Source organism: Ursus americanus, chromosome 2, assembly GCF_024610735.1.
Source record: "Ursus americanus isolate L20-20 chromosome 2, mUrsAme1.1.p, whole genome shotgun sequence".
NCBI classification, from domain to species: Eukaryota; Metazoa; Chordata; class Mammalia; order Carnivora; family Ursidae; genus Ursus; species Ursus americanus.
Window position 1 is genome coordinate 91,956,330 of NC_142128.1, and position 25,743 is coordinate 91,982,072.

General features: G+C 37.7%; 1 protein-coding gene across 2 annotated transcripts in view; it reads right to left on the reverse strand.

Annotated features, from left to right (window-relative positions):
- Window positions 1-25,743, reverse strand: part of RABGAP1L (RAB GTPase activating protein 1 like) — a 716,315-nt gene that overhangs the window by 584,081 nt on the left and 106,491 nt on the right. For both annotated transcript variants that reach the window (XM_045811376.2, XM_045811377.2), the window contains 2 exons: window positions 9,587-9,653; window positions 3,316-3,418 (listed from right to left, as the gene is read on the reverse strand). In XM_045811376.2, coding sequence (XP_045667332.1) covers window positions 3,316-3,418; window positions 9,587-9,653 — 170 coding nt within the window. The remainder of the gene's footprint in view (window positions 1-3,315; window positions 3,419-9,586; window positions 9,654-25,743) is intronic.

Sequence of the window (25,743 nt, forward strand, 5' to 3'; positions counted from 1 at the left end):
TTTGATTAAATAGGTAAACCACGTTTTCCAAATATGTTTCTCAATACTCATGATCCTATCTAAATCAATTGTCAAAATCTCCTCTGACACCTTACTTTTTCCTTCCCCAAATCAGGTCCTTAATATAAAAAATAAGGTAAAATTTTCAAAATGTCTTTTACACTAAAACTATCTTTCAAATTTCTCAGGAAACCCCTAGAAATTCACAAAGATTTGCCCTTTCATATTATAAAAGGAGACAAGAAATTATTCACTTTGGTGAGTTGCATGCTAAGGACTGTCAAATCAGAAGAGATGCTCACCCTTTACTGTTAAATTTGTACAGGAAAATGTTATTTTAAATGAATATTTCAATGCTGTATGATTTAAGGGAAGTCCCTGGAGATCTGTCAGTATCCTCACTGTCCCCTCATTATATGTTCAGGAAAATCACTAAGGCTCTGATGAAATAGTTCTGTACAATTACAGATCTATATCAGAGCCCTGGCAAGTAGTTTTAGGCAACAGTATAGTGTTATCAGTCAAAATTTCAGTTATTTAAAATGTTTACTTGGCCACAGCCTTCCTTTAATATGAATCTAGAATCTTCTAGGCTAGTGTCTATTGGTTTTCTTTAGTTTCACTATGATAGGCTGAAATATGGGTTTTATTTTATTTATCTTGCTTGAGATTCGGCAGGTTTTTTTTTCTTTTTCTTTTTTTTTTTTTTTCTTAAGTAGGATCCATGTCCAACATGGGGCTTGAACTCTAGACCCTGAGAATAAGAGTCTCATGCACTACTGACTGAGTCAGCCAGGCACCCCTCATTGGGTTTTCCAATCTATGGTTTGGCTAATCCATAGTGTCATTTCTTTGTTACTTCTGAAATATTTTTAAAATTCACTTTGTCCAGCATTTTTAGTTCTCAGTTAAAGTTCAAATAACCAAGCCCATCATTAGAAGAAACCTTGAACAATGTTTTTTAAAAGTATTATACAACGTTTATACAAATCAACTATACTTCTATTAATATCAAATTCAACAAAAAAATTATTACATTCTTACTAAATAAATTCTACCTGCCAATTCAAGAAAAACAAGGATTCTCTAGGCACTGTACTTGCCCTGGCAGTCCAAGGGGAGTACTGTCAAAGTGTAAGAGACAGTAACACAAAACGTAAAATAGAATACACAACTTGGTGGTATAGTGAAAAAATTCAAGACATTTCATCTCCAGAGCTTCAACTTATTCTGTAAAAAATATCAAACTCTCATTCATGAATCCTCTGAGTAATATATAATCTCAAGGATATTATTTAGAAGTTTTAGAAATCGGGTCAGTATTTTTTGTCCCATATGAAATAATTTAAAATTTAAAATACATTAGCTTTTGGATAAGAATATTTTTTTAAGACTTACTTAAATTTGAGAGAGAGAGCACATGCACACATGTGCACACACGAGGGGGAGGAGAGGCAAAGGGAGAAAATCCCAAGCACACTCCCCCTGAGTTTGGAGCCACACACAGGCTTGATCTCATGACCCATGAGACGATCATGATCTCAGCAGAAACCAAGAGCTAGTCGCCCAACCAACTGAGCCACCCAGGCGCCCCAAGAATATTATTTTAAGGGGCACCTGGGTGGCTCAGTCAGTTAAGCATCTGCCTTCAGCTCAGGTCATTGATCCCAGGGTCCTGGGACTGAGTCCCACATCAGGCTCCCTGCTCAACGGGGAGTCTGCTTCTCCTTCTCCCTCTGCCTGCCTCTCTGCCTACTTGTGCTCTCTTTCTGTCAAATAAATAAAATCTTCTTAAAAATATATTATTTTAATATAGTATTACATTAAGTTCATTTTAATAGAAAAAATGAACTTTAAAATACATTATCCTTTAATACAAGACCAAATAGGAGTGCCTGGGTGGCTCAGCTGGTTAAGTGTCTGCCTTCAGCCCAGGTCATAATCTCAGGGTCCTCGAATCAATCCCCTCATTGGGCTTTCCACGCAGCGGAGAGACTGCTTCTCCCTCTCCCTCTGCCCTCCCCATCCCCCATCATGTGCTCACTCATTCTCTTTTCCCAAATAAATAAAGAAAGAAAAAGAAAAAATAGAAGACCAAATATGTATTAAAAAACAAAATTAAACCGAACTATGTGTTACATTAAAAATAGATAAAAATTGCTTTTTAGCTTACTATTTGAAGTTCCTATATTTTATTCTTCAAAATTATCAACTGGCTTATTTTTCCCATTTTCATGTTTACTTTCTGAATGATTATAAGACAGAAGGTCTTTACAAGCCTGTCTCCAGAATTTACAACTGTGGGTGTAAAAATTATTTATCCCTAATACATGAAAGGCTATATAATCATCATTATTTTTCTCTCTTTTTAGCCCTCATTGTGAAATAGATAGATGCATGATCAAATGCATGCAATTTATGGAACTGGTATACACTCTTGTTAAGGAAATTTATTAATTACTATTTAATGCTCATTAATATATTTCCATATCAGTATTCACTAATGCTCTCGTCTTTAACCAAAAATCTACTGTGGGTATAAAGTAACTAATATTAGATGAAAGATCAAACCTACTGATCCATTATTTTCTCAATAATTATTGGTTGAATCACAGTAAAGCATTTAGTATAACGTAACTTTAGTTGTAACTCATGAGGTAAAAATTTAAATTTTAGTTTAAGGACAGATGACAGAGGGATAAAAATCATAGACAATTAGCAGATATCTGGCTAAAGTAGGAATAAAAATAAACACAATAGGAAGAATGACAAATGTACTATTTGCCACTCATAAATTTATCTGTTTAACACTAGACATGTCACACAAAATGAAAAAGTAAACAACTAGGAAAAAGTGTTTACCACAAATAAAATTCTGAATATACATTACTAAGATCCCAAAGGTCAAAAGATTGGAACAATTAAAAAATGAAAAAATATAAGTAACCTACAATGAGGAAAAAAGAGTTAGAATAGTTATCAAAGATATGCAAAATTCCAGAATTTGCTTTCACCATTTCTTTCATACTCTTCCATCACTACCCCCAAGTAAAATAACTCTGTGATAGCATATGAAACACAAATCCCAAATACCTTCTACATAATCTAATAAAACTAATTCACATGTCTTTGGGGAAGATTCTTTTGAGTAGTAGAGGTTTTCCCCATAAATGCATAAAGTATTAAAAAAAAACTTTAAAATCTAAATAACTTCATTTTAAATAAGCACAAGAATTCTAAAAACCACAGCAAAATAACATTGACCATAATGTAAAATTTAAAGTAAATAATAATGAATACTGTGAGAAAATTTACCTTTTGGGGTTTCTTCATTAAGTGCCAGAAATATTGGTACATTGGGGTTCCACATGCCAGTAATAACATAAGCCCTCCCATCATAGCTCTTTCCCATGGATTCCTGTAGAAGTTCAGACAAAAATCACTGGGAATATAAACTTCAAGAAAATCACCATTTTAAATTATATCTTACTTTAAGCTTGGACTTACAATCAAATGGGATTTTTTTTTTTTTTTTGGTAAAATTTTTGTCACCCTACAAAAGCATGTCTTTCAATATTAAATTCTCCTACAGGTTTCTTCAGAGTTTCTATTTAGAGGCAATACCTCTTGGATTAAAAGGAGGTATACCTTTATATGCTGACTCACAAAAACATAATATTGGTATGAAGTTACATTTGACGTTATCTTAGGTTGCTTGTCAAAATTTCACATACCTAAGCATACAAGTGTGTCCAGTTTCTATTAAAACTATAGCATAGATATCAATGAAGATATTTTAACTGAATGAATAGCTAAACAAAGGAAAAGTGGTTAGTATTTTTCTTTCAATGCTCTAATTTATAATATATTCTTAAAATATTAATTTACTTTATCACAACACCTCTCAAAGTTGAAACTTTTCTATTATCTATTATCACATATTTGTATACTTTCTTACGATCAGTAATCACCGCTAGGAGACAAAGGTTTGTAATCAACACCCAAGTTGATTAACTGTCTCCCTTTTACCTTTTTACTTGCTCCCTCCTTCCCTTCTGTCCTTCTCCCCTTCTTTATCTCCTCCACCCCTTAAGATGTCCACCGAGAGCTCTCCTGACTCTCACTGAAGTAGCAAGCAGCTCCTATAGTGAAAGGAGGATCCCATAAAGCTGTGTGTATGTATGTGCACGGGACGGGATGGGAAGGGGGTAGTATTCAGAGGTGTTCCCACGGGAGAACAGCACACCATACAAGTATGTGCGTGTGCAAAAGAGTATTATCCACAGTACTTTACATTTTCTGTAGCCATTTCCTCATATTATGAAGAGAGAGTGCTGAAAGGGTCAGACAAAAACAAAGAGAAAAACTTTTTTTTCAGTTTTATCCCCACTCAGATGCTTCTCTGAAACCCTACAAAATTATTTCAGTCATTTGGTAATTACAGTGTATATTTTCCTAGTGTATTGGTGGTATTTCACCACTCGAACTGTCAGCCTGAGTATAGGAACCCTGAGTTCTGGAGATAAAATACATTCAAGGCCACGTAAAGGAAACTCACACAACACTTTCACCACATTCATATATTCATCTTCATTCTCTGTCTCCATCTCTCTCTCCATCCCTTCCTCTCTCCCTCCCTATGCCTATCCTTTCTACCTTCTCATTAGAATCCCATTCAGAACAAGAATGGGCATCTGACCTCCCAAAAAACCCAATCCATTCCTGGAAAAAGCTGTGTTGTGCTTGAGTCCAAAAAGATGAGCTAATCCAATCAAAATATTTCTTTCAATTGACAAATACCAAGGAAAGTGGGCAGTTAGCAGTGGAGCTGAAAGATTTTAATAAGAAATCGGGCCCTGACAGGCCACACATCAAACGAAGTGATAAGGTAATGGAAATTATAAAGTAGGAAAGAATATATAAAAACAGCAGAGTATTAGGAAACTGCTAAGTGGTAAGACAGAAATGGAGAAAACAAAAATTTCGTTAAAAATAATCATGCAGTCCAAACACACAGGCAGATACTGGGAGGCAGGAAGGAGGGAGCAAGAGTGAGGAACAGGGAGAGAAGGGCAGAGAAAAAGCAGGGAGGAAGAGAGGAGGATAAAGCGGAAAAGATGAGAGAAGGAGAAAGAGGAGACAGAAGGAAGGAAAGAGGCAGAGACGGGGAAGGAGGTACAGAAAGAGACGGGGGCAAGCACCAGAGGCCTGGGGGCAGGGGCAGCCATGGAAAAAGAACAGGAGCCCAAGCTAAAAAGAGGCTCAAAGAACGAGTGAGCCCATGGGGGGAGGTGAGGCAGACAGAAGAGTCTAGATAGCAGAGACCTTGGGTATGATTTCATGAAGATCAATAACCTCTTCTGTCTCTAAGGTTCTCTAAATGGATCTTTGTTCCTTATAACCAAAATAGCCTAATTCAACAACCATAGCTTTAGGTCTTTGCAGTCCTCACAATACACCACCACAGTAATACTGTCTTATACATCAAAAGCCCTCAATAAAAGTTTCTCCTCATCAAGTATGGCATTTCTGTTATTGAACTAGACATTTCCACCATACAGCCTGGCTTGCTCCCAGCCTCTATAAAGATACTTCTTGGGGCGCCTGGATGGCTCAGTCGGTTGAGTGTCCAACTCTCTTGGGGTTGTGAGATCAAGCCCCAAGTCAGGCTCATGCTCAGAGAGGAGGCTGCTTGAGGATTTCTCTCCCTCTCCCTCTCCCTCTGCCCCACCCCTGCTCTACTCTACCTCTAAGATAAATAAATCTTAAAAAAAAAAAAAAATCCTTCTTTAACTATCTTTGCTGAAGAGTTCTTCCTGACTCCTTTGCCCCCACCACAAGCAGGGCTAACAAAATCAGGCACAGCCCGTAAGGGACATCTGGACAACAAAGGTCTCTGCCCAAACTAGGCCAGGTGGAACCACTAGATGCCCTCCTCTTAGGAAAACAGATTAGGAAATACAGACAGAATGTGGCAGTTTGTAGTAGGAACACAGGCAGAAAAGCCATAAGACAAAGGCCAGAGAATCATATAGTAAGCCACTAAATAGAAACTTTGGTTCATATAGTGAACCACTCTCAAGTAATGAGCAAGCTTTAGCTAAGGTCAAGTAGCCAGATAGTGTCATAAAGCAGACGCATGATACTGAAAAGACAAAATACACAGAAAAAATGAAAAATGTGGGGCGCCTGGGTGGCACAGCGGTTGGGCGTCTGCCTTCGGCTCAGGGCGTGATCCCGGCATTATGGGATCGAGCCCCACATCAGGCTCCTCCGCTATGAGCCTGCTTCTTCCTCTCCCACTCCCCCTGCTTGTGTTCCCTCTCTCGCTGGCTGTCTCTATCTCTCTCGAATAAATAAATAAAATCTTAAAAAAAAAAAAAAAAGAAAAATGTAAGTTCATGCTAATCCATCCATTCATTAAGCAAATATGAGCCTACTCTAAGCCATGGTCTATGCCTGTAAGTATCCAGCAAAGAAAACAAAACGAAATGATCCTGACTCTGGAAAACATTAGCCTGTCAGTTCTCTAAGCAGCAGTTTGTGACCCATTTGTGGATCATAAAGTCAATTTAGTGGATTATGACTAGACTTTTTAATCAAGTAGAAGAAAAAATAGCAGAGTTCCTTACATGCATAAGGAGTAAGAACTGTTTCATGAAAATCTTATTTCTGCTTTTTTCACACATACAGATTTACAAGCATACTGGATTACAGTGTAAACGTATTTGTAACTGTGAGTTCACTGACTGGTCTAGTGTCAATAAATGATTAATTGTAAAGATACACAAGCTTTCTGAGGCATTTATAGGACTTTTAAATTGCATTCCAATTCCAAGACACCAGGCTCTACTGAGTTTTCAGCTCTTCTTGGTACCTTGCTGTTAGGCTTTCCCTAGGTACTATAGGAAAGCAAACTTTGCCACCCAAAATGTATCTCTTTGACATGTGGTTATTTTTAGGCTGCTTATTTAAAAAAAAAACAAAAGGCTGAGGAAGAACCTTTGGCCTCCCCCCTTATGGTCAACATAGATAACTACAGTATAAAATAAAGCAGGTCAGGTAGTCAGAGAGGAAACTGGCAACGGCTATTTGTTAAAATTCATATGTCCCATTGTTTCTGAGTGGTCTCCCAAACATTTGTCTGCCAAACATTTACTTTTTTTCATCTTCTTTGAATTGTCTTCCTTCCCTTTGAAGTCCCTAACTTCTACCCCTTCTCCTTAGCTTAGAATGGCGTATAAGCCTCATTGTCTGACTGCCTGTAGGCATCATATTCTTACGGAGTACCCATACATATGTAATTAAATTGAATTTTCTCCTGCTAAACTGTCTCTTGTCAATTTAATTCTTAGACCAGCCAGAAGAACGTTGAAGGGTAGAAGAAAATTTTTCTCACCAACAGTATCAATGGCTGTGGATCAAAAATTTTCATTTCCTTATTCTTACAAGTATCTTCACCAAAAATATTCTCACTACTGGAAGAAAACTGAATCTGTTATTTGTATCCACCCAAAACCCAATTTTACTTATAGATGATTTTGTTTATATACTATATATATATATAAGTGATCTACTTGCTGAAAAATATTTTTTCATTTATAAATATGACTTTCTCTTTCATGTAGATCTTATATTAAACTAAATTTATAAATTTATAAAAAGTCTGAATTCATCTTATTAGAAAATATTCAAAGGGAAGAAAAGTCAGCATTGCTTAAAAATTATTCAAGATAAATAGAAAAGTCTCACAAATTCTGAAATTAAATATAACTGCAGGATTTTTCAAAGTTTGTCAGAATCAAGTGTAAGACAGTGAAATTTGTTTTCGAAGTGTTCACATATTTGAACAAGTCAGAAGAACATAACATCTTGCTCTAGAGGACAGAACTAAGACTAATTAGGCAAAGTTATAAGGAATATGATTTCTGGTGGTTACAAAGAAATAACTTTATAATAACCAGAACTGTCCCATAGTCTTCATTAAAAGGTAGTAAGTTCCTTTTTATGAAATGTAGTCTAGCCAAAGCTCAATAACCATGTATTAAGATAGCACAAAGATCAGTAACAAATCACAACTCTTGATAACTGCAAATATAAACCCTCCCACTTTTACCAACTATTTGTTGAACAGAAGCTTCAATGCTGATGAGCCCTTTGATTTCAATATGGACTCTTCAAAGTAGAGGACTACTCTTCAAGTAAGACACTCAAGACTGGGGGCCTCAGAAGTTCATGCCAATCTGTAATTCTATAATCTGCATTTAGGTTTTATGAAAAAAAAAAAATCTCTGCCAGTGATACACCTTAATCTTTTAAACTCTGAAAGACCATGACTAAGACCTAGGAACCTGTAAGTGTTAAATGTCCCTGAACTGCCTCCTCATGGAATTTTCAGGACTCCAAAATGCTATGGCTTGCCGTAGGTAAAACCACTTTATTACTGATATGTTGTAAAGAGGATGGAAGAGAGGTGGATCAATAGCTAATCTGTTTTCACATTCACTGTATCTGGTTGTCTTTAACCTTACCTTTTTGTGAAATGCTTTCTCTGTATCTCTGTGGCTCACTGTATCAACTCCCGGAGAGCACTTACCTCACTGCCATAGCTACATACTTAAGAGATCTGTTTTCATCACAAATCTATAAACCCACAGATGCTAAGAGCTATGTTTTACTGTATCTATAACCCCAGCACTCCACACAATGCTTGGCACACAATTATGTGCTCAAAAAGGCTGAAAAAACCATTTCCAGTAGGACCATTAGAAAATCAATGTGACATTACCATGAAAAAAAAGATATAATTGGTGATATTTAATTGACATTTTCAGAACTCAAGCTGAAAAGATTAAAAACATGTTGTGCTTGCTATCACTAAGTATTAAAATCCCAGTTAAGTCACTTTATATTTTACTATTTTATACTTACTTGATACTCTAAGATGACTTTCCTACAACATATCTAAATCACAAGGTAAATATATTCATTAAGTGCAATATAGAAGGTATTTCCTGTTTAAAAGTTAAGATAATTGCTATTTTTATATCAAATACCAACTCTCAAATATATATTAACCTTCAAGAAAATTCCTTAAATAAATACCAATCCTACAATAAATATACTTTGCTAAGGACAGGTAATAAAGGAAGATAAATTCAGGAAGGGAAATGCTTTAAAGAAAACAAAAGCATTCATCACAGTACTCAAATTAATAACAGTGCATTAAAATAAATGAAAGGCACTATATTCACTCTGGATATGCCTGTTAAAATCATGTACTAGTTATTTTTGGCTCAAAGAAAAGATATCTTCCTAAGAACCCAACCAGATGAATAAATGGACATTGTCGTAACACTATCCTTTCATTTGCTTTCAATTTGCATATGACTTTTTGATGGAAATTTTTCTAAATCTCTCCCTCATAAGTAATTTTAAGTTTGGGTTTCCAAAATTATTACTACCATACAGATGAAAAGTTAGAAACAATTTTGACAATATGACAAAATTTTAAAATAGAAAATACTTCTAAAATATAAATTAACTATCAGCTATACTTGGTTAATGTGCTTAAGATTATCATTACCATATCCAGTAAATGCATGTCACTGTTCTTCACGTTTCGACCTGGGCTTAATAACATTCCAAAACATCTGAAAATATTGGGGGGGAAAAAAAAGGACAAATAAGGTATCAAGAATATAATAAAAGCCCAGTGAGCAAAAAGCCTTTTTATAATAACTACACAATCTGAGCTCTGTTATTACAAATAGCTTTAGCTTTTTAAAAGAAACACTATAGAAAAGAATTAAGATACATAATAAAATTGCATAGAAATAAATTATCTAAATTCCCAGATCTTTATTTCTGCATGTAAAAGGTTACCAATCATCAGAAACTGTGATAAAAATGGCCACAAATTATTGACTGAAACAAAATACAGTAGTGAGATAGGAACTGGTTTCTACATAGAAGTGAGACTTCATTTGCCTTGGAGTTATTTCAAACATATAAGTCAAAATCAACTACCCCAATTAAATAAAAAAGGAGATTAAAAAAAAATAAGACTGTGCTCACTCTTTGTATCAAGCCAGATTAACAGAAACAATTACCCTGGCCTTCAACAGTCATTTTCACTGAGTAGCCTGTTAATATTTATTATACCTTAAGTTTGAAAAAAAGTTATATGAAACTCATTACTAAATGTGCCACTGTATTAGTGAAGATATTATCCAACATACTATATATACAATTAACTATTTGTTCTGTGCTTCCTGATGCTATAGAAGCTTTAGGAATCCCATCTACTACATCCCCTAGTACTGTATTTGTGAAGGATTTTCATAAGCTCTAAAATTCAGCTAAATCCAACATTTTCATATTTGTTAGGTTATTATTAATTCTGCTTTTTAGTAAGAAAAGTACAGTCCAGAGAAATCCAACAATTTACTCAAATTCTTTTGCCTCTTAAATAGATCTTGTAAAGCTACAGGCAGTGTGACCTGTCTTCAGGATCCCTCTGCCAACAACGCATATCCATACTTACTAGAGTGTTTTTATTATAGTTTTCCAGCATTTAAAAATACGCTATGGAACATTTCACACAGGAGTACAGAATGCAAATAAATTAAGTATGTTAAGATTATTTAAATTTCAAAATATTGACAACTGACATGTCACTACATAATCTGATCCTTGTTATTTTCCAAAAGTTTACTTTTCTACTAGCATATCTTGTTCTTCCATGAACAAGATAAGTCCTATCCCAATATGACTCTACTAAGTGGTAAAATAATATAAACTTCCTGTTAGTACTTGAGGATACCTTGCTCACGGCTCTCTTTGGCATGCAAAACTAATCAAGTACATGACACAGATAAAGTCACTGAGCTCTGAAGATAACTTTCCAAACATATTACTGTGCCACTGAACAAAATGTAATCTACTACAAAAGAAAGAATACCCTAATAGCCATAATTTTAATACAATTACTATATACTGCTATAATCTCCCTATGAACTCCTAGAATAAACACTACAAATTAAATGTTAATTATGCAATTCATTGTACTATTTCTTCTACCATTCCCTTAAATACTTGCTAAACAAGAATAAAAAAGTGAATTCTTTTTCAGATATGAAATTTGGCCCCCCCAACTAAAAAAGTCAGTGAGGACAGAAGACTTCTCTCACATTCCCTACATGCTTTGCTTTGACTTGTATCTCTCACAGTTTTTTAAAGAACAATTTTCTATATTACAGAATTTTTAAGTTACAAAACTATTATGTACTCACTGTAAAAAGTTAATGGACACCAAAATGTAAAAAGAAAACATAATTTATCCTTTTTCTCGCTAATAACAGCCCCCCTAAGAACCAATGTTAACAATTTAGTATGCATCCTCCCTACATTTCTTTTTGCTCTTTTTGAAAACTTATTATCATTTTGTTTGCCAAGCAACTGCAGGCGAATGATGAAATTGGTACAATTTTATATTTTTTTAATATTCCCATGTTAAACTCTACTGCAAAAAGAGCCTTGGAGGTTTAGGTTTTCCTTAAATGGCAACAGCTATCACTTTATTCTGATGATCTTTGATGTACTGCTCTTTTCCTGGGTTATAAATTAAAAATCCTGCCACCAGGGCACCTGGGTGACTTAGTCAGTTAAGAGTCCGACTCTTGATTTTGGCTCAGGTGATGATCTCAGGGTTGTGAGACAACCCCAGAGTTGGGCTCCACATTCAGCGCAAAGCCTGCTTGTCCTTCTCCCTTCCCCCTTCTCTTTTCCCCCACCCCCCAGGCTCTCTCCCCTCTCTCTCTCAAATAAATAAATAAAAATAAACTCTTGAAAAAAAAAAATCCTGCCACCAACCAGAAGTGTGACCTTAGAGAAAGCACCTAACACCCCCTTTTTAAAAAATCTATATTCGCCATTTGACAGAGAGAGAGAGGCAGAAAGAAGGGCAGCACAAGTGGGAGGCAGAGGGAGACGGAGAGCAGGGCTCGGGGTCAATTCCAGGACTCTGGGATCAACACCTGAGCTAACAGCTGACACTTAACTGACTGAGCCACCAAGATGCCCTAGCACCTAACCCTCTTGAGCTTCCGCTTCCTCTTCTAGAAAATGGGAGAGATATAACAGATGAATTCTAAGGAGTTCTTCCAACACGAAAATTGCACCATCTTTCTCTATCAAGCTGTATTAGTCATTTCCAAATTTGTATTTCATTAAAGCACATGAGGTTTCCCGTGGAGACAAGCGAGGTCTATTAGGAATAATGTGTCAGTAATTAAATAGATATTATTAGTACCACAAACACCTAATGCAAATATTAAGTATTTCATTGGGGCGGTCAAAGCATTCAACCTATTCTTGTTAACTCTATAAGTAATGTAGACAACTGCCATCACACCTATTTTCTCAAGCAGCCCACAGTCTACTAGAGGAGGAAAATACAAGTAAACAGGGAACTACAACCTGATATGGTAAGTTCTGGGATCGTTGTAAGTACAGAATGTTAAGAAAGCCAAAAAGATACACACCCAACACTATTTATAATATCGTACATAGCTGAACTGCCCAAAATCTGAAATCAAACCTCCTGAGAATGAGATAATGATAGTATATTAATATTATTACATTAATTCTAGCATATACTATTTAATGCCTTAAGTCAGACATTACTATATTGCTACATTTACATTTCAAAACAACCTGCATATGAGAAATGACAAACTAGTTTTCATGAAGGTAGAAGTGATTTGTCCAAACAACACGGGTATTAAGGTAAACAACTGAGATTTGAGCCCATGTCCATGATCCAAAACTGCAGATCTTTTACATATTATACTCTATCACCTCCCAAGCCTATCAGGAAAGATTATAAACTCCCCATGTGACCCAGGGCAAGTTATACACTGCAACATTTCACTTTCGACAGATCTGAAATACAAATGTTATCTGCTTACACGTTCACTATGTTCACGTAAAGGTGAAACGAAAACCCTCAGGGTCAAAGTACACTGTGAACTATAAAGCAGTGCCCAATTATACATTAGTATTACAACTGCCACTATTATTTTTTTTAAAGACTTTATTTATTTGAGAGAGTGAGAGAGACAGTGTACAAGCGGGGGAAGGAGCAGAGGCAGAGGGAGAAGAAAACTCCCCGCTGAGCAGAAAGCCCGACACAGGGTGGGGTGGGAGGGCTCGATCCCAGGACCCTGATATCATGACCTGAGCTGAAAGGCAGACACTTAACCAACTGAACCACCCAGATGCCCCTACAATTGCCACTATTACTAAGAAAAGAAAACTTAACCTTCCATAATACTTCTGAGTTTCTACTCATAACAAAGCTTTAAACAGTTTTTAATACCAAGTTAGCATCCATACAAACACCGAAACAGCATATCTAGCTAGCACTGCTTTAGACTTAAGTGATAGAAAAAAGTAATAAAAACCAAAGATGATATGTTCATGTTCTGTACCAGGAAATTAAATTGCTTTACTTTTGCTTTCAGTCCATCAAATGATTAGGATTCTATCTACCTCCATAAAGACTATGGATAAAAACGAAGAAGAGAAGAAAGGAAAAGGAAAGGAGGCAAGCATCTACCAGTGTCTGTTAAGGAACACTGTCTCTTAACTGAACTTTTGTTGTTAAAAATGAAACAGTGACAGTATGTCAGAAGGAGGTAAACAGAAATACAAAGAAAAGCTGTAAGTCAATCATACTTTTTCAGAATATCCAAGAACACGAAAAGTTAAATTTGGTAAAAATTAGAATCCAGTCAGTCTCACACTAAAAAAGTTAGAGCAAAAGACAGTTGGAAAAGCCTCCCAGGTGAGAAATGCCGGGATTGTTTTTCCCTCACTAACAGGATCAAGCAGAGATAGATACACAGACATTCCTCACCACGCACAGTATGGGGAACCATGACAATAACCACACAAGCTGAACTGGGCAAAATGATGTTATGATCAGTGGGGACAATTATGATTGTTCTGCAATCTTTATTTTTGTCAAAACTTCAAAAACTCTTTGCTGTCAGTTATAAGTATACAACTAATGAAGAAAAAAAAAGTAAAACTATTATTTATTTAGTACTTTGTAATTTAAAGCACTTAGAAACATTGACAATTAAAGTGTTTTATTTCTTTGGAAACAATTACTGAGTTTGAATAGAGCTTGCTTTCTTCTCGTATAATTTACAATACAGAATAACCATTTTTTTCTATGCCCTGATAAACACTCATATTCCTTTCTAAATTTGAATCAGCCTCCAATATTTTATCCTTTGCACTTTCAATGTTATGAAATATCTGAGGGTTCCTTTAATGTGAAGTTTTTGCTGTCATTTCCTCCAGGACATTCATCCTTTTCATCACACTTTCCTTACTTATGCTGCTAAATTAATCCTCACTGTGTTCTTCTGGCTGCCTATGTAGATTCCACTGAACAGTGGCAATGTCAACATTCCCAGGGTCCTATTTCTTTATAATTCCATTTATGTCCTATTCAAATCCTGCAAAGTTATTTGTATAGTGCAGTAAAAGTTCTGCCATGCTACATGCATACTATTCATTGTTGCTTCCCATCACGATACATGAATTTTTTTTAAGATTATTTATTTGAGAGAGTGAGAGAGAGCAGTGCACGTGTGTGTGTCTGTGTGTGTGAGAGAGAGTGAGTGAGGGGGCGGGGGCAGAGAAAGAGGGAGAGAATCCTCAAGCAGACTCCCTGCTGAGCATGGAGCCCAATGTGGGGCTCAATCCCAGGACGCTGAAATCATGACCTGGGCCGAAATCAAGAGTTGGACGCTCAACAAACCAACCACCCAGGCTCCCCGCATGATTGTTTTCAATTGCATGCTTATATCACATTTCTTCCAAAACTCAGCTGAAGAAACCGCATGATCTCCAGTCTTGTCATTATCACTCCCTTTCAACATGGCAACTAACTTTAAAATTTTGGCCTGAATGCTAGCAAAACTAAGTAGAATTTTCTTTTTTATTGCAGTCTTTAATCCAAAGTAGAAATAAATATTCCATTTCAACCCTGAGCAGCCTTCTATTCCTACTGAAACTTAAAGATGATAGAGTGACTTTATTGTGCTCTTTATATTCACCAGACTTTTTCAGAATGGTTGACACCATAGCTTCATACAGGACGTAGGTCTCTTCCTATCTTCATTCTGCTGTCATCATTTCTAAGTCTTCTAAGATCATATGCAATTTCACTTTCAGCATTATCACTTTTCATTTCTTTGCTGCACTCTTATCTTTGTTGGCCAACTCTTTCAATTTACCCATTTTTATGAAATGTTACGCAGGTTTATCACTGAGTGATACGGAGGTAACACAACAACACACTTTGCTGTCTGGGAGTGAGCTAAGTAACAGATGCACTGTTATCATTTTCAAGAGAACTTCAAGGAAGTGATGTGACTAGTCGCTGATCTTGTATTTATGTGGTGACCATGAACTGAAGAGTTAACGGCAGAGTTATTACTTTCTGTAATTACTCATAATTAATATATCATGATAACAAAAATTTGAACCATGTGGCTGCAGGACTGGTGTTATTTAAACCAAAGTAACATAAATTTGTGCATTATCATAACTGCAAAGCAAGGACTACTTGTACATACACAAAAGTGCTAAAAATCTAGCCAAGGTTTTGCCTTCTCATGGTGGCAGTCCACTCCGACTCTACAGGCAACTCTGATTTCCACTTACCACTCAAAACAGTCTCCGTAAAAATCATGACTGTGGTACTAGTGATAATACCACCACAGTAATAACAGCAAGCATTTATTAAACATGTATTCTGAGTCAGGGACTATTCCAAATACTTTACAGATGTTATCTAATTTTTTCCTCCCAAAATTCTTAAGAGGTATTATTCACAATTTACAAATTAGAAACCGAAGCACAGAGAAATTAAGTAACTTGGCCTAGGTCATTGTAGAGCCAGGATTTAAACCCAGATGAAGGACTCCAGAGTTGGTGATCTTAAAAACTTTACTAGCTTCAGGGCCATCAGTCACAGGGAGAAGTCTCTCCATTAGGTTTTATACTTATCAGCTAAAGAGGTTTAAAAAACTAGTTGTTCTTTTCTTTCCATTCTTCAGGTGGGAAATTTTTATTTTTTCCCCCTAAGATTACCTGGAATACTAGACTGATTACTAGAAAAAAAATAAAATAGATATTTAGGGGGCGTCTGGGTGGCTCCATCAGTTAAACATCCGACTCTTGATTTCAGCTTAGGTCATGATCTCAGGGTTGTGGGATAAAGCCCTTCAACACGGGTTCATGCTCAGCGTAGAGTCTGCTTGAGATTCTCTCTCTTCCTCTCCCTTTGCCTCGCCCCCGACTCATGCTCTCGCATGCGCACTCTCTCTCTTTCTCTCTCACTCTCAAATAAATAAATAAAATCTTTTTTAAAAAAATATTTAAAATAGATGCTTAGGACATTTCAGATCGGCTACCAATGCAGAGAATTTAATCTATGAAAAGGTTATAAAAGAAGAGGAAATATTTTTAGGTCCTTTTTTTTTCTTTTTAAATTATCAACCAATAACTTCAAAAACATACAACAACCTCCAAGCACACCACCTTGGGGCAATAATGTTCCCATTAACTCCCACGTTATAACGGATTAAAATTTGAAATGCGGAACCATATTCAAATATGAATACTTTTACTAAATCTTTTCAAGTACAAAAGGAGAATCTAGTTATACTCAAATGAAAATAGATTAAAAATGATTAGAACAATCAAACTAATAAACTTCAAAATCTAACACTTGGCTTAATTGTTGCTAAAAACATTTAGTAAATCAACTATTTTACTTTGCTATTCGACAGGAATAATACAGAAATTTAGATAATGATACATTATTTGGGCTTTTGCATATACCAGATATATGCATCAAAATCATTAAAAGAATTGCTGCAAGAGCCAGTCAATCCAAGTCTGTGAATTCATGTTCCATTCCTGCTTCTGTTGAGAACTTTCTGCTGCAAGTCTCTGGTGTCAGGTAGTATGTGGTCCGTGACAGACCTCCCCTGGCAGACACAAAAGGTTGGGTTCACCTACAGTTCCATGCAAGTCAGGCCTAGGTGCCTGACACTCTCAAAAGGACGATCTCTCTCTTCCTGTTACCCACCTGCACTTTCCCATCCCCAGGCCTAGAAGATAATATTTTATGCCCCAAATGCACTAAGAGAAATAAGATGATGATGAAAAGATTAATTGCGATGGGGAAGGATTGAACATACCAACACCATTCCCTTTCGATGGGCCCTATCTTAATAAAAAATAAAAGACGGCACGCCCACAGCTACACTGGTGTGCATCCCAGGGATTGCTGTGCTCTGTGCTACCCATCCTCAGTGTTCCCGAAGCCTGGAGTACAGATGTGAATGTCTGGATTTTGTACTTGGGTTTTGCCAAGAAGTGACTGCTACTGCTGCTTTAAATATTTAGTTACAGAGAATATAATTTGTTTTAATTAATAGATTTTTTTAAGTAGTTTTAGGCTTTCAAAAAAACTAAGCAGAAAGTACAGGGTCCTAAAATACTGCCCCAACCCCTTCCTCTACTACCAACATCCTGCACCACAGTGATACACTCGTTGAACCTACATTGACTTATCATTATCACCCAAAGCCCATACTTGACAACGGCGTTCTCTTTTCCTGTTGTACAGTCTATAGGTTTTGACAAGTATATAATGGCCACCTACATCCACCATCACAGTGTCATCAAAATAGCTTTTACTGCTCTAAAACTTTCATGTTACATCTATTCAACACTCTTTTCCCTCCAACCCCTGACCACTGATCTTTTCACAGTCTCCATAGCTTTGCCTTTTCTAGAATGTCATAAGTCTGGAATCAGAGTAGCCTTTTCAGATTGACTTCTTTCACAGCAATATGCATTTAAGGTTCCTCCTTTCCATGGCCTGATAGCCCACTTCTTTTTAGTGATCATTCCATTCCCTGCATGTACCTTGATTTTTTTATTCATTCACATATTAAAAGTCATCTTCACTGCTTCCAACTTTGGGCAATTATGAATAAAGTTGCTATAAACAAATAAACAAGGAAACAAATGCCAAATGAAGATCTGAAGTTGTGGATATATATAAAAATTTGGAATTCAGAAGAGACCTCAGGGCTGAGATTAAAAATTTGGAAATCATTCATTTATAGACATATTTAAAGTCCTGTATCTAAAGAAACTGGATGAGGTAACTAAGGAGTAAGTGTGGTAGAGGAAAGACTGCTAAACTAATGTCATCAAGAATGAAAAATCAAATAAAGTCTACTATACAAGTAGAAAGTAGGCCAAGAGCATGGACATTTCATCCAGAGTAATAAGAGAAAAGGCAGAATATGTGATACAGATAAGATAAACTGGTAGACAAGGTGATGTAATATCTAAAGTTCTATTATTGTTTCTATTATCTTAAATAAGAGATCACTGGTTGAGAGTAAATGTGATAGAAGACATGGTGAACATTTAAAGAGAAGGTGTGAAATAGCCTAGGAAAGGGATGAAATAGCTTGTCTAGTAAAATGAAATAGAGATGCTAGCAACACAAAGGTACACCTGAGGTTATGGTCATGGACCTCAAGTGAAGCCAATCAGCATGGCTGTATGTCTGTTATTTCCCCAGCCGCATTCAGTTATTAATAGGTGTTGGTGCAAAGAAGTAGAAAGCTGGAATTAACTAGAGATGGGAATATGCCAGGCAAGTGGAAAAATGGAAAAGAAAATAAGGGAGTTGTGGGAGTATAATTTATAAAGACAGATGATGGAATCTAAATTGGGACAAAGGTAAGTAAAAAAGTAAAAACATGAAGTGAGTGGGTGAGGGACAGTAAATCATGACCGGACCATGGATTATTAGTCTCAGTGAGATAAAAGAATGAATGGAATTGAGAAAATGAGAATGAATTAGAGAGATAAGTGATCACTATCCCACTGATAGTGATCAGACAGTGGGATACCTGATATTGAGACTGTGAAGGGAGTACAGTCATTGGTAATGACAAACTGCAGAGTATGAGGGTGGAAGTAAGTGGTTGAGGGAGGGAGACAAGAAGAGGTCAAGAAACTAAGAAGCTAGGTTTTTAGAAAAATCATCTACAGAGATACTGAAACTGCCATAAATTAGGATAAGCCTAATAATTAGAGAATGACAATGAACCAGGAGCTGAAATCTTCAAAGAATGATGGGAATCCCAAGGATGTGTAGATAACTGCAACAAGAGAGGCTGGCAGATGGGGAAGTCTGAGAGCATCAACTTCAAAGCTGTGAGTTTTCAATGGGGGAAGAGGAAAACAGTCTGGAAGGAAGCAAGGACACGCAAGAAGGATACTCAAACATCTCCAGAGCAAAGACACAAGGGGTGGGAGGAGAGAAAACAGCCATCACTTGAAAAGAGTGTAAAGGAAGCAGTAGACTCAGGGTGAAAGCCCAGTTTATGTAAAGTGAAGGTAACATTCAGAAATCAGGTTGAGGATGAAAGGAACTGTGCTGTGATGCACTATGAGTTCCAGAGTGTAGCATGGAATGTTCCAGAAGCTGGGTAAAGGTGGAAGATGAGAGTCAGAAGACAGGATATCCAAGGGATCAGGATTTGAGTATTGTGGAAAACCCAGGAGTCCTGGACTTCTTACAAGGCCTGAAAGAAACAGGCAAAAAATAATTAAAATAAAATAAAATATAAAATAATAAAATAAAATAAAAAATAATAAAATAAAATAAACAAAATAAAATAAAATAAAAAATAAAAGATTTCAGCAAGGCTGAAGACTGAGGTGGGAAGAAGGAGGATCTTGGCAAGAGCATGCAGAGCTCTGGAAAACCCTGTTTTACTCCAGTTTGGGACAACCAAAGTGCATAAGTCAAGGAAGGGGCAGTACTACCAGAGATATATGGGCATCCTTTTCCTATTATTGATGGTGGGATAGGAACGGGAACAGAATATATGAGTGTGGAAGAGTTTTTACTTGAAGTGCATCAGGGTAAGAGAACTACTTCTGGGTATCCAAAGACACTCTAGATTAATGAGTTTGCAGAACTGTAAACCCAAAAATATATTTACTACGCATTAGCTCATAATGCTCCCTGAAAGACAAGGTCCAAAATAGCTGTCCTATATCCACATAGAGAGACCTTCAATTAGGTAAATGCTCATTTTCTACAATCAATAGAAGTTACGTTACATACACCCCCAAGGAACAACAAAATGCAACAACCAAAAAGTCCCCAAGACCACTCCAGGCTCAAAGATTTGCTAGGAGGACTCACAGGACTCAGCATAGAGTTGTACTTACGGCTATGATTCATTACAGTGAACAGATACAAAGCAAAATCAGCAAAAGGAAAACGTGCACAGGGTGAAGTTCAGAGTCCTCTCCCTCTGGAGTCACTGAGGACACATTTAATTTCTCCAGCAATGAGTTGTAACATGTGTGAAAAGTTGTTTACCAGGGAAAGTCAGAGACTCGGTGTCCAAGGTTTTACTGGGGGCTGGTCACACAGGCATCCTTTGCCTAGGATATAACAAAATTCCAGATTCCAGAAGAAAAGCAAGTGTTCAGCATAAATCATGCTGTTTCTACAAACAGTTTAGGCACAGTGAGCCACTCTTCAGTTCTAGGAATGGTGGGAACCTTCCTGAAATCCAACTTTTCAGACGCCATTCAAGAACCAACCCTACAAGCAGACCTTTAGGAATAGCAGTTTCAGCTCTACTATGTTAACTCTCTTCTGCAGAGTCCTAGCTTGATATTTACATTCTAAGTAAAGAGAACTTCAATATAAAACAATGTCATCTGTGTGTAAAATAATATAGATTCTTCAGGAGTTCAATTCCATTTAAAAGACTTAAACTATTTAAAGCTTTGATCAGTTATCAAAGTATAACAATCTTCTATAGTACAGTGGAATAATGAAGTAAACTCACCAAAATATATGAACCTTAAAGAAAACATGTGAATACCAATTAGAAAAATGACATGAGAGGGACACCTGGGTGGTTCAGTCAGTTAAGCATCTGACTCTTGATTTCAGCGCAGGTCAGATCTCAGGGTTATGAGATTGAGGCCCATGTCGGCTCCACACTGGGCATGGAGCCTGCTTAAGATTTTCTCTCCTCCTCCCTCTGCCCCTCCCCTCTCCTCTCCTCTCTTTCTCTCTCTCACTTCCTCCCTCTTTAAAAAAAAAGAAAAGAAAAAAGAAAAATCACAAGAATAAGAAGGATGAGTAAACTTATTAAAACATAGTTAAAATAGAAAAAATATTTAAAGCATAAATACAAAATTTCACATATAACTTATTTAATTTTTGTTAATTGCCTAATGTCCTACTAGATAAAAATATTTTATGTAGTTCTTCCTCCCTCTTCAAATGAACCAAAGTTCTTTTAAAAAAAAACTGCCATTATAAAAAAAGATAAAACATTAGTATTTAAGCAATGCTTACTAGTGACATAAAATAATTATATCTATAGATACTTAATACCTTTCCTTGCACCTTCCCACCAAAATAAGTCATACAAAAGAGTCAAATGAAAAAGGCTTTAGGAATAGCAAGACATCCTGATTCAAATTCTCACATTGTCTCTTAACTAGTTATATTTCTTAGCAAGGTAAAATGGCATGCTTTAGCTTCCTCCCCGACACCACCACCAAAAAATTTAACTAAAAAGATAATTCACTTTACAGGACTTCTTCAGTATGAAAAAAACTGTGCATTAAACACTCAGGATGGAAAAGGACATATGGCTGGGTGCCTGGTTGGCTCAGTTGTTAAGTGTCTGCCTTCGGCTCAGGTCATGATCCCAGCGTTCTGGGATCAAGCCCTACATCGGGCTCCCCGCTCAGCGGGGAGTCTGCTTCTCTCTCTCCCTCTCCCCCAGCTCGTGCTTGTCTCGCTCGCTCTCTCTCTCAAATAAATAAATAATCTTAATTTTAAAAAAAAGGAAATGGACATATGGCAAAAATCACTAAATAGTTCTTATCCTTACCATTATCGCTATTACGACAGCTAAAAAGAAAAAAAAAAACCTAAAATAACCAGGGGTTGGGGCACCTGGGTGGCTCAGTCAGTTAAGCGTCTCCCTTTGGCTAAGGTCATGATCCCAGAGTTCTGGGATTGAGCCCCTTGCTCAACAGGGAGCCTGCTTCTCCCTCAGCCTGCCACTCTCCCTGCTTGTGCTTTCTCTCTCTTTCTGACAAGTAAATTAATAAAATCTTAATAAAATAAAGTAAAATAAAATAATATAAAATAACCAAGGGCACCTGGGTGGCTCAGTCAGTTAAGTGTCTGATTCTTGATTTCAGGTCATGATCTCAGGGTTGTGAGGTCGAGCCCTGCATCAGGCTCCACACTGAGTGTGGAGCCTGCCTGAGATTCTCTCCCTCTGCCTCTCCCCACTAAATAAATAAATAAATAAATAAATAAATAAATAAATCTATCTATCTATCTATCTATCTATCTATAATCATTTTCTTCCCACCCCCACCCCCCAGAAATGTATTTCAAACTTCAGCTATGGGACTGGTTGATTTTATCAGGTATTAATTCAATTAGTCAGTCGAGGTCCAATTAGAAGAGAAAACACAATAATTTGAATAGGGAAAGTTTACTATAAAGAATTACTAACTATAATAGGAGAGTAACAATAAAGAGAATTCTAAAGAACATTCCAAAGCTAAGGGAGAATACACCAAGAAAGAGCAAACTTTCTGGTATTCTACTCTTACTAGAGAAAGTATGGTTGTAGCAAAGTTCGCTGGACTGCCCAGGCAAAGCTGGACCACAAACAAGCAGGAAATAACCCACTTAGGTGCAGGCAGCCAAGTCTGGCAGGCAAGTGAACAAAGGAAATCAGAGCCCCTGGAGCCAGCTCACTGGCAGAAATGGTGTGAGGCCTGAGGCCCCCAGTATCCGTGTCTGGAGGTCCACAGGAACATCTTGCTGAGCCAGGACCAGGATTCTGAGCTTGAGGAGGGAGTGCATGCACTGGTTCCACAGCTGGAGCACAGCACCACTAGATGTCCCAGAATCTTACAGCAAGAGCAAGAACCACCACAGCACACTAGAACCCCAGAGAAGAGCCTTCCTCCTGCGGTGTCTCTCCAGCACCCTCTACTGGCTCAATGTAATATTGCGCTTGCTGCAAAGAAGAAATACATAAAGTTCCGCTAATGTCAAAGAGGGTAGATTTGGAACCAAGAGGCAATAAATCGATAATTGGCATAAGATATAGTTAAAATACCCTACTTCTCCTAATTAGAACCTAAATTTCGAGGTGCCTGAGTGGCTCAGTCCGTTGGGCGTCTGCCTTAGGCTCAATTCATGATCGCAGGGTCCTGGGATTGGAGCCCTACATCTGGCTCCCTGCTCAGCGGGGAGTCTGCCTCTCCCTCTGCCCCCCGCCACCCATGCTCATGTGCTCTCTCTTCTTTTAAGGCAGTAGAAAGATAACTTTCTTCTTCCTTAGGAAAACAGGATATTTCATTGTTCTCTGATAATTTCAAGTGACAATTGGTGAAGAACTATTGGCATCATCAGGTGAATAATTGGAAGCTTATATGATAAACGAATAAAATCTTGGGGGGAAAAAAGAACCCTAAATTTCTTAAACCAATAAATTATTTTCTAATTTAAATTGAGAATGTAAATTGGTTTATGCACTATGGAAAAATACGGATGCTCCTCAAAAAATTAAAAAAAGATGAATAAATGAATAAAATCTTGGGGGGAAAAAAAAGAACCCTAAATTTCTTAAACCAATAAATTATTTTCTAATTTAAATTGAGAATGTAAATTGGTTTATGCACTATGGAAAAATACGGATGCTCCTCAAAAAATTAAAAAAAGATGAATAAATGAATAAAATCTTGGGGGGAAAAAAAAGAACCCTAAATTTCTTAAACCAATAAATTATTTTCTAATTTAAATTGAGAATGTAAATTGGTTTATGCACTATGGAAAAATACGGATGCTCCTCAAAAAATTAAAAATAGATCTACCATCTGAAAACCCCATTTCTGGGTATACACCCATGGAAATGAAAACAGGATATCAGAGATATATGCACTCTCGTGTTTACTGCAATATTATTCACAACAGCCAAGATAAGAACAATCTAAATGCTCATCAATGGATGACTGGATAAAGAAGATGTGGTGTATGGATACAATGGAATATTATTCAGCCATGAGAAAACAAGAATTCCTGCCCTTTGTGACCACAGGGATGGACTTGAGGACACTGTGTTAAGTTATAAATGAGGATGAGAAAGACAAATACTGTATGATCTCACTTATATGTGGAATCTAAAAGAGCCAAACTCAGGAAAGCAGGGAGGAAAATGATGGTTACCAGGGAAGGGGGGGTGGATAGGAAAGATGCTGTATAGGACACAAACTTGCAACTAGTAGTAAATAAGTCCTAGAGATCGAAAGTACAACACAGTGAGCATAGACAACACTATTGTATTATCATCAAACTTGCTAAGAGATGAGATCTTATGAAAAAGAAATAATTATATGACAGGTGCTAACTATTGCTACAAGGGCAATCATATCACAATATATGAATACATCAAATTGACATACTGTACACCCTACATTTACACAACGTTATATGTCAAATATATTTCAATTAAAAAAAAAACTACTTTCGGGAGTTAAGATGGCGGAGGAGTAGGAGACACCGTTTTCAGCTGGTCCTCCGAGTCGAGCTGGATAGGTACCAGACCAGCCTGAACAACCACGGAACCAGCCTGAGACGCAGGAAGACGCATCTGGATCTCTACAAATGAACATCTCCAGCGCTGAGTATTGAGGTACGAAGCGGGGAGCCATGAAACTGTGCACAGATATCGGAAGATAAACGGAAGGGGGAGGGAGCCGCCATGTTTGGGCGCCGGGAAGCGGTAGCCGCTTGCACGGGGGAGCGGGCAGGGCTCGCGAACGGCACCCGCAAAACAGCAGACTGAGACCGTGAGCTGGGTGCGTGCGCGCCGCCAGGCATCTTGCGGAACACCAGAATCCCGGTGCGCTCACTGGATCCAGACTGAGACCGGGAGATCCGGGAGCGTGCGCGCGGGGCGGCTGGCGGCTGGCGGCATTAGAAACACAAAGGACAGAGACGCGCCGGCCCTGGAAGTGAGGGCTGGGACGCCGGGTGTGGGGCGCACATCCCGGGACGCTGCAGGGTTGAGCAGCACCAACAGAAACAGAGTTAAAGTGGCCTGAACATTAGTAGAGAACGGGCCGCAATCCCTCTGTTCTGTGACAGAGGCTGAAATTTGGCCGCTGCTGCTCTGACCCTCAGAAGAGGCACAGCAAACCACCAGGGAAAGCCGCCAGAGAACAAAAGCCTGGAAATACCGGCTCAGGGAGTGCCCATCCCCATCCCCCCTCGCAGGGGACACGGAGACTCTAACCAAACAGGACTGCCTGAGTATCGGCGCGGCAGGCCCCTCCCCCAGAAGGCAGGCTGAAAAATCAAGAAGCCCACAACCCAGGCGCCTGGGTGGCGCAGTCATTGAGCGCCTGCCTTCGGCTTAGGGCGTGATCCCGGCGTTCCGGAAAGGAGTCCCTCATCGGGCTCCTCCGCTGGGAGCCTGCTTCTTCCTCTCCCACTCCCCTGCTTCTGTTCCCTCTCTCGCTGGTTGGCTGCCACATAAATAAATAAATAAAATC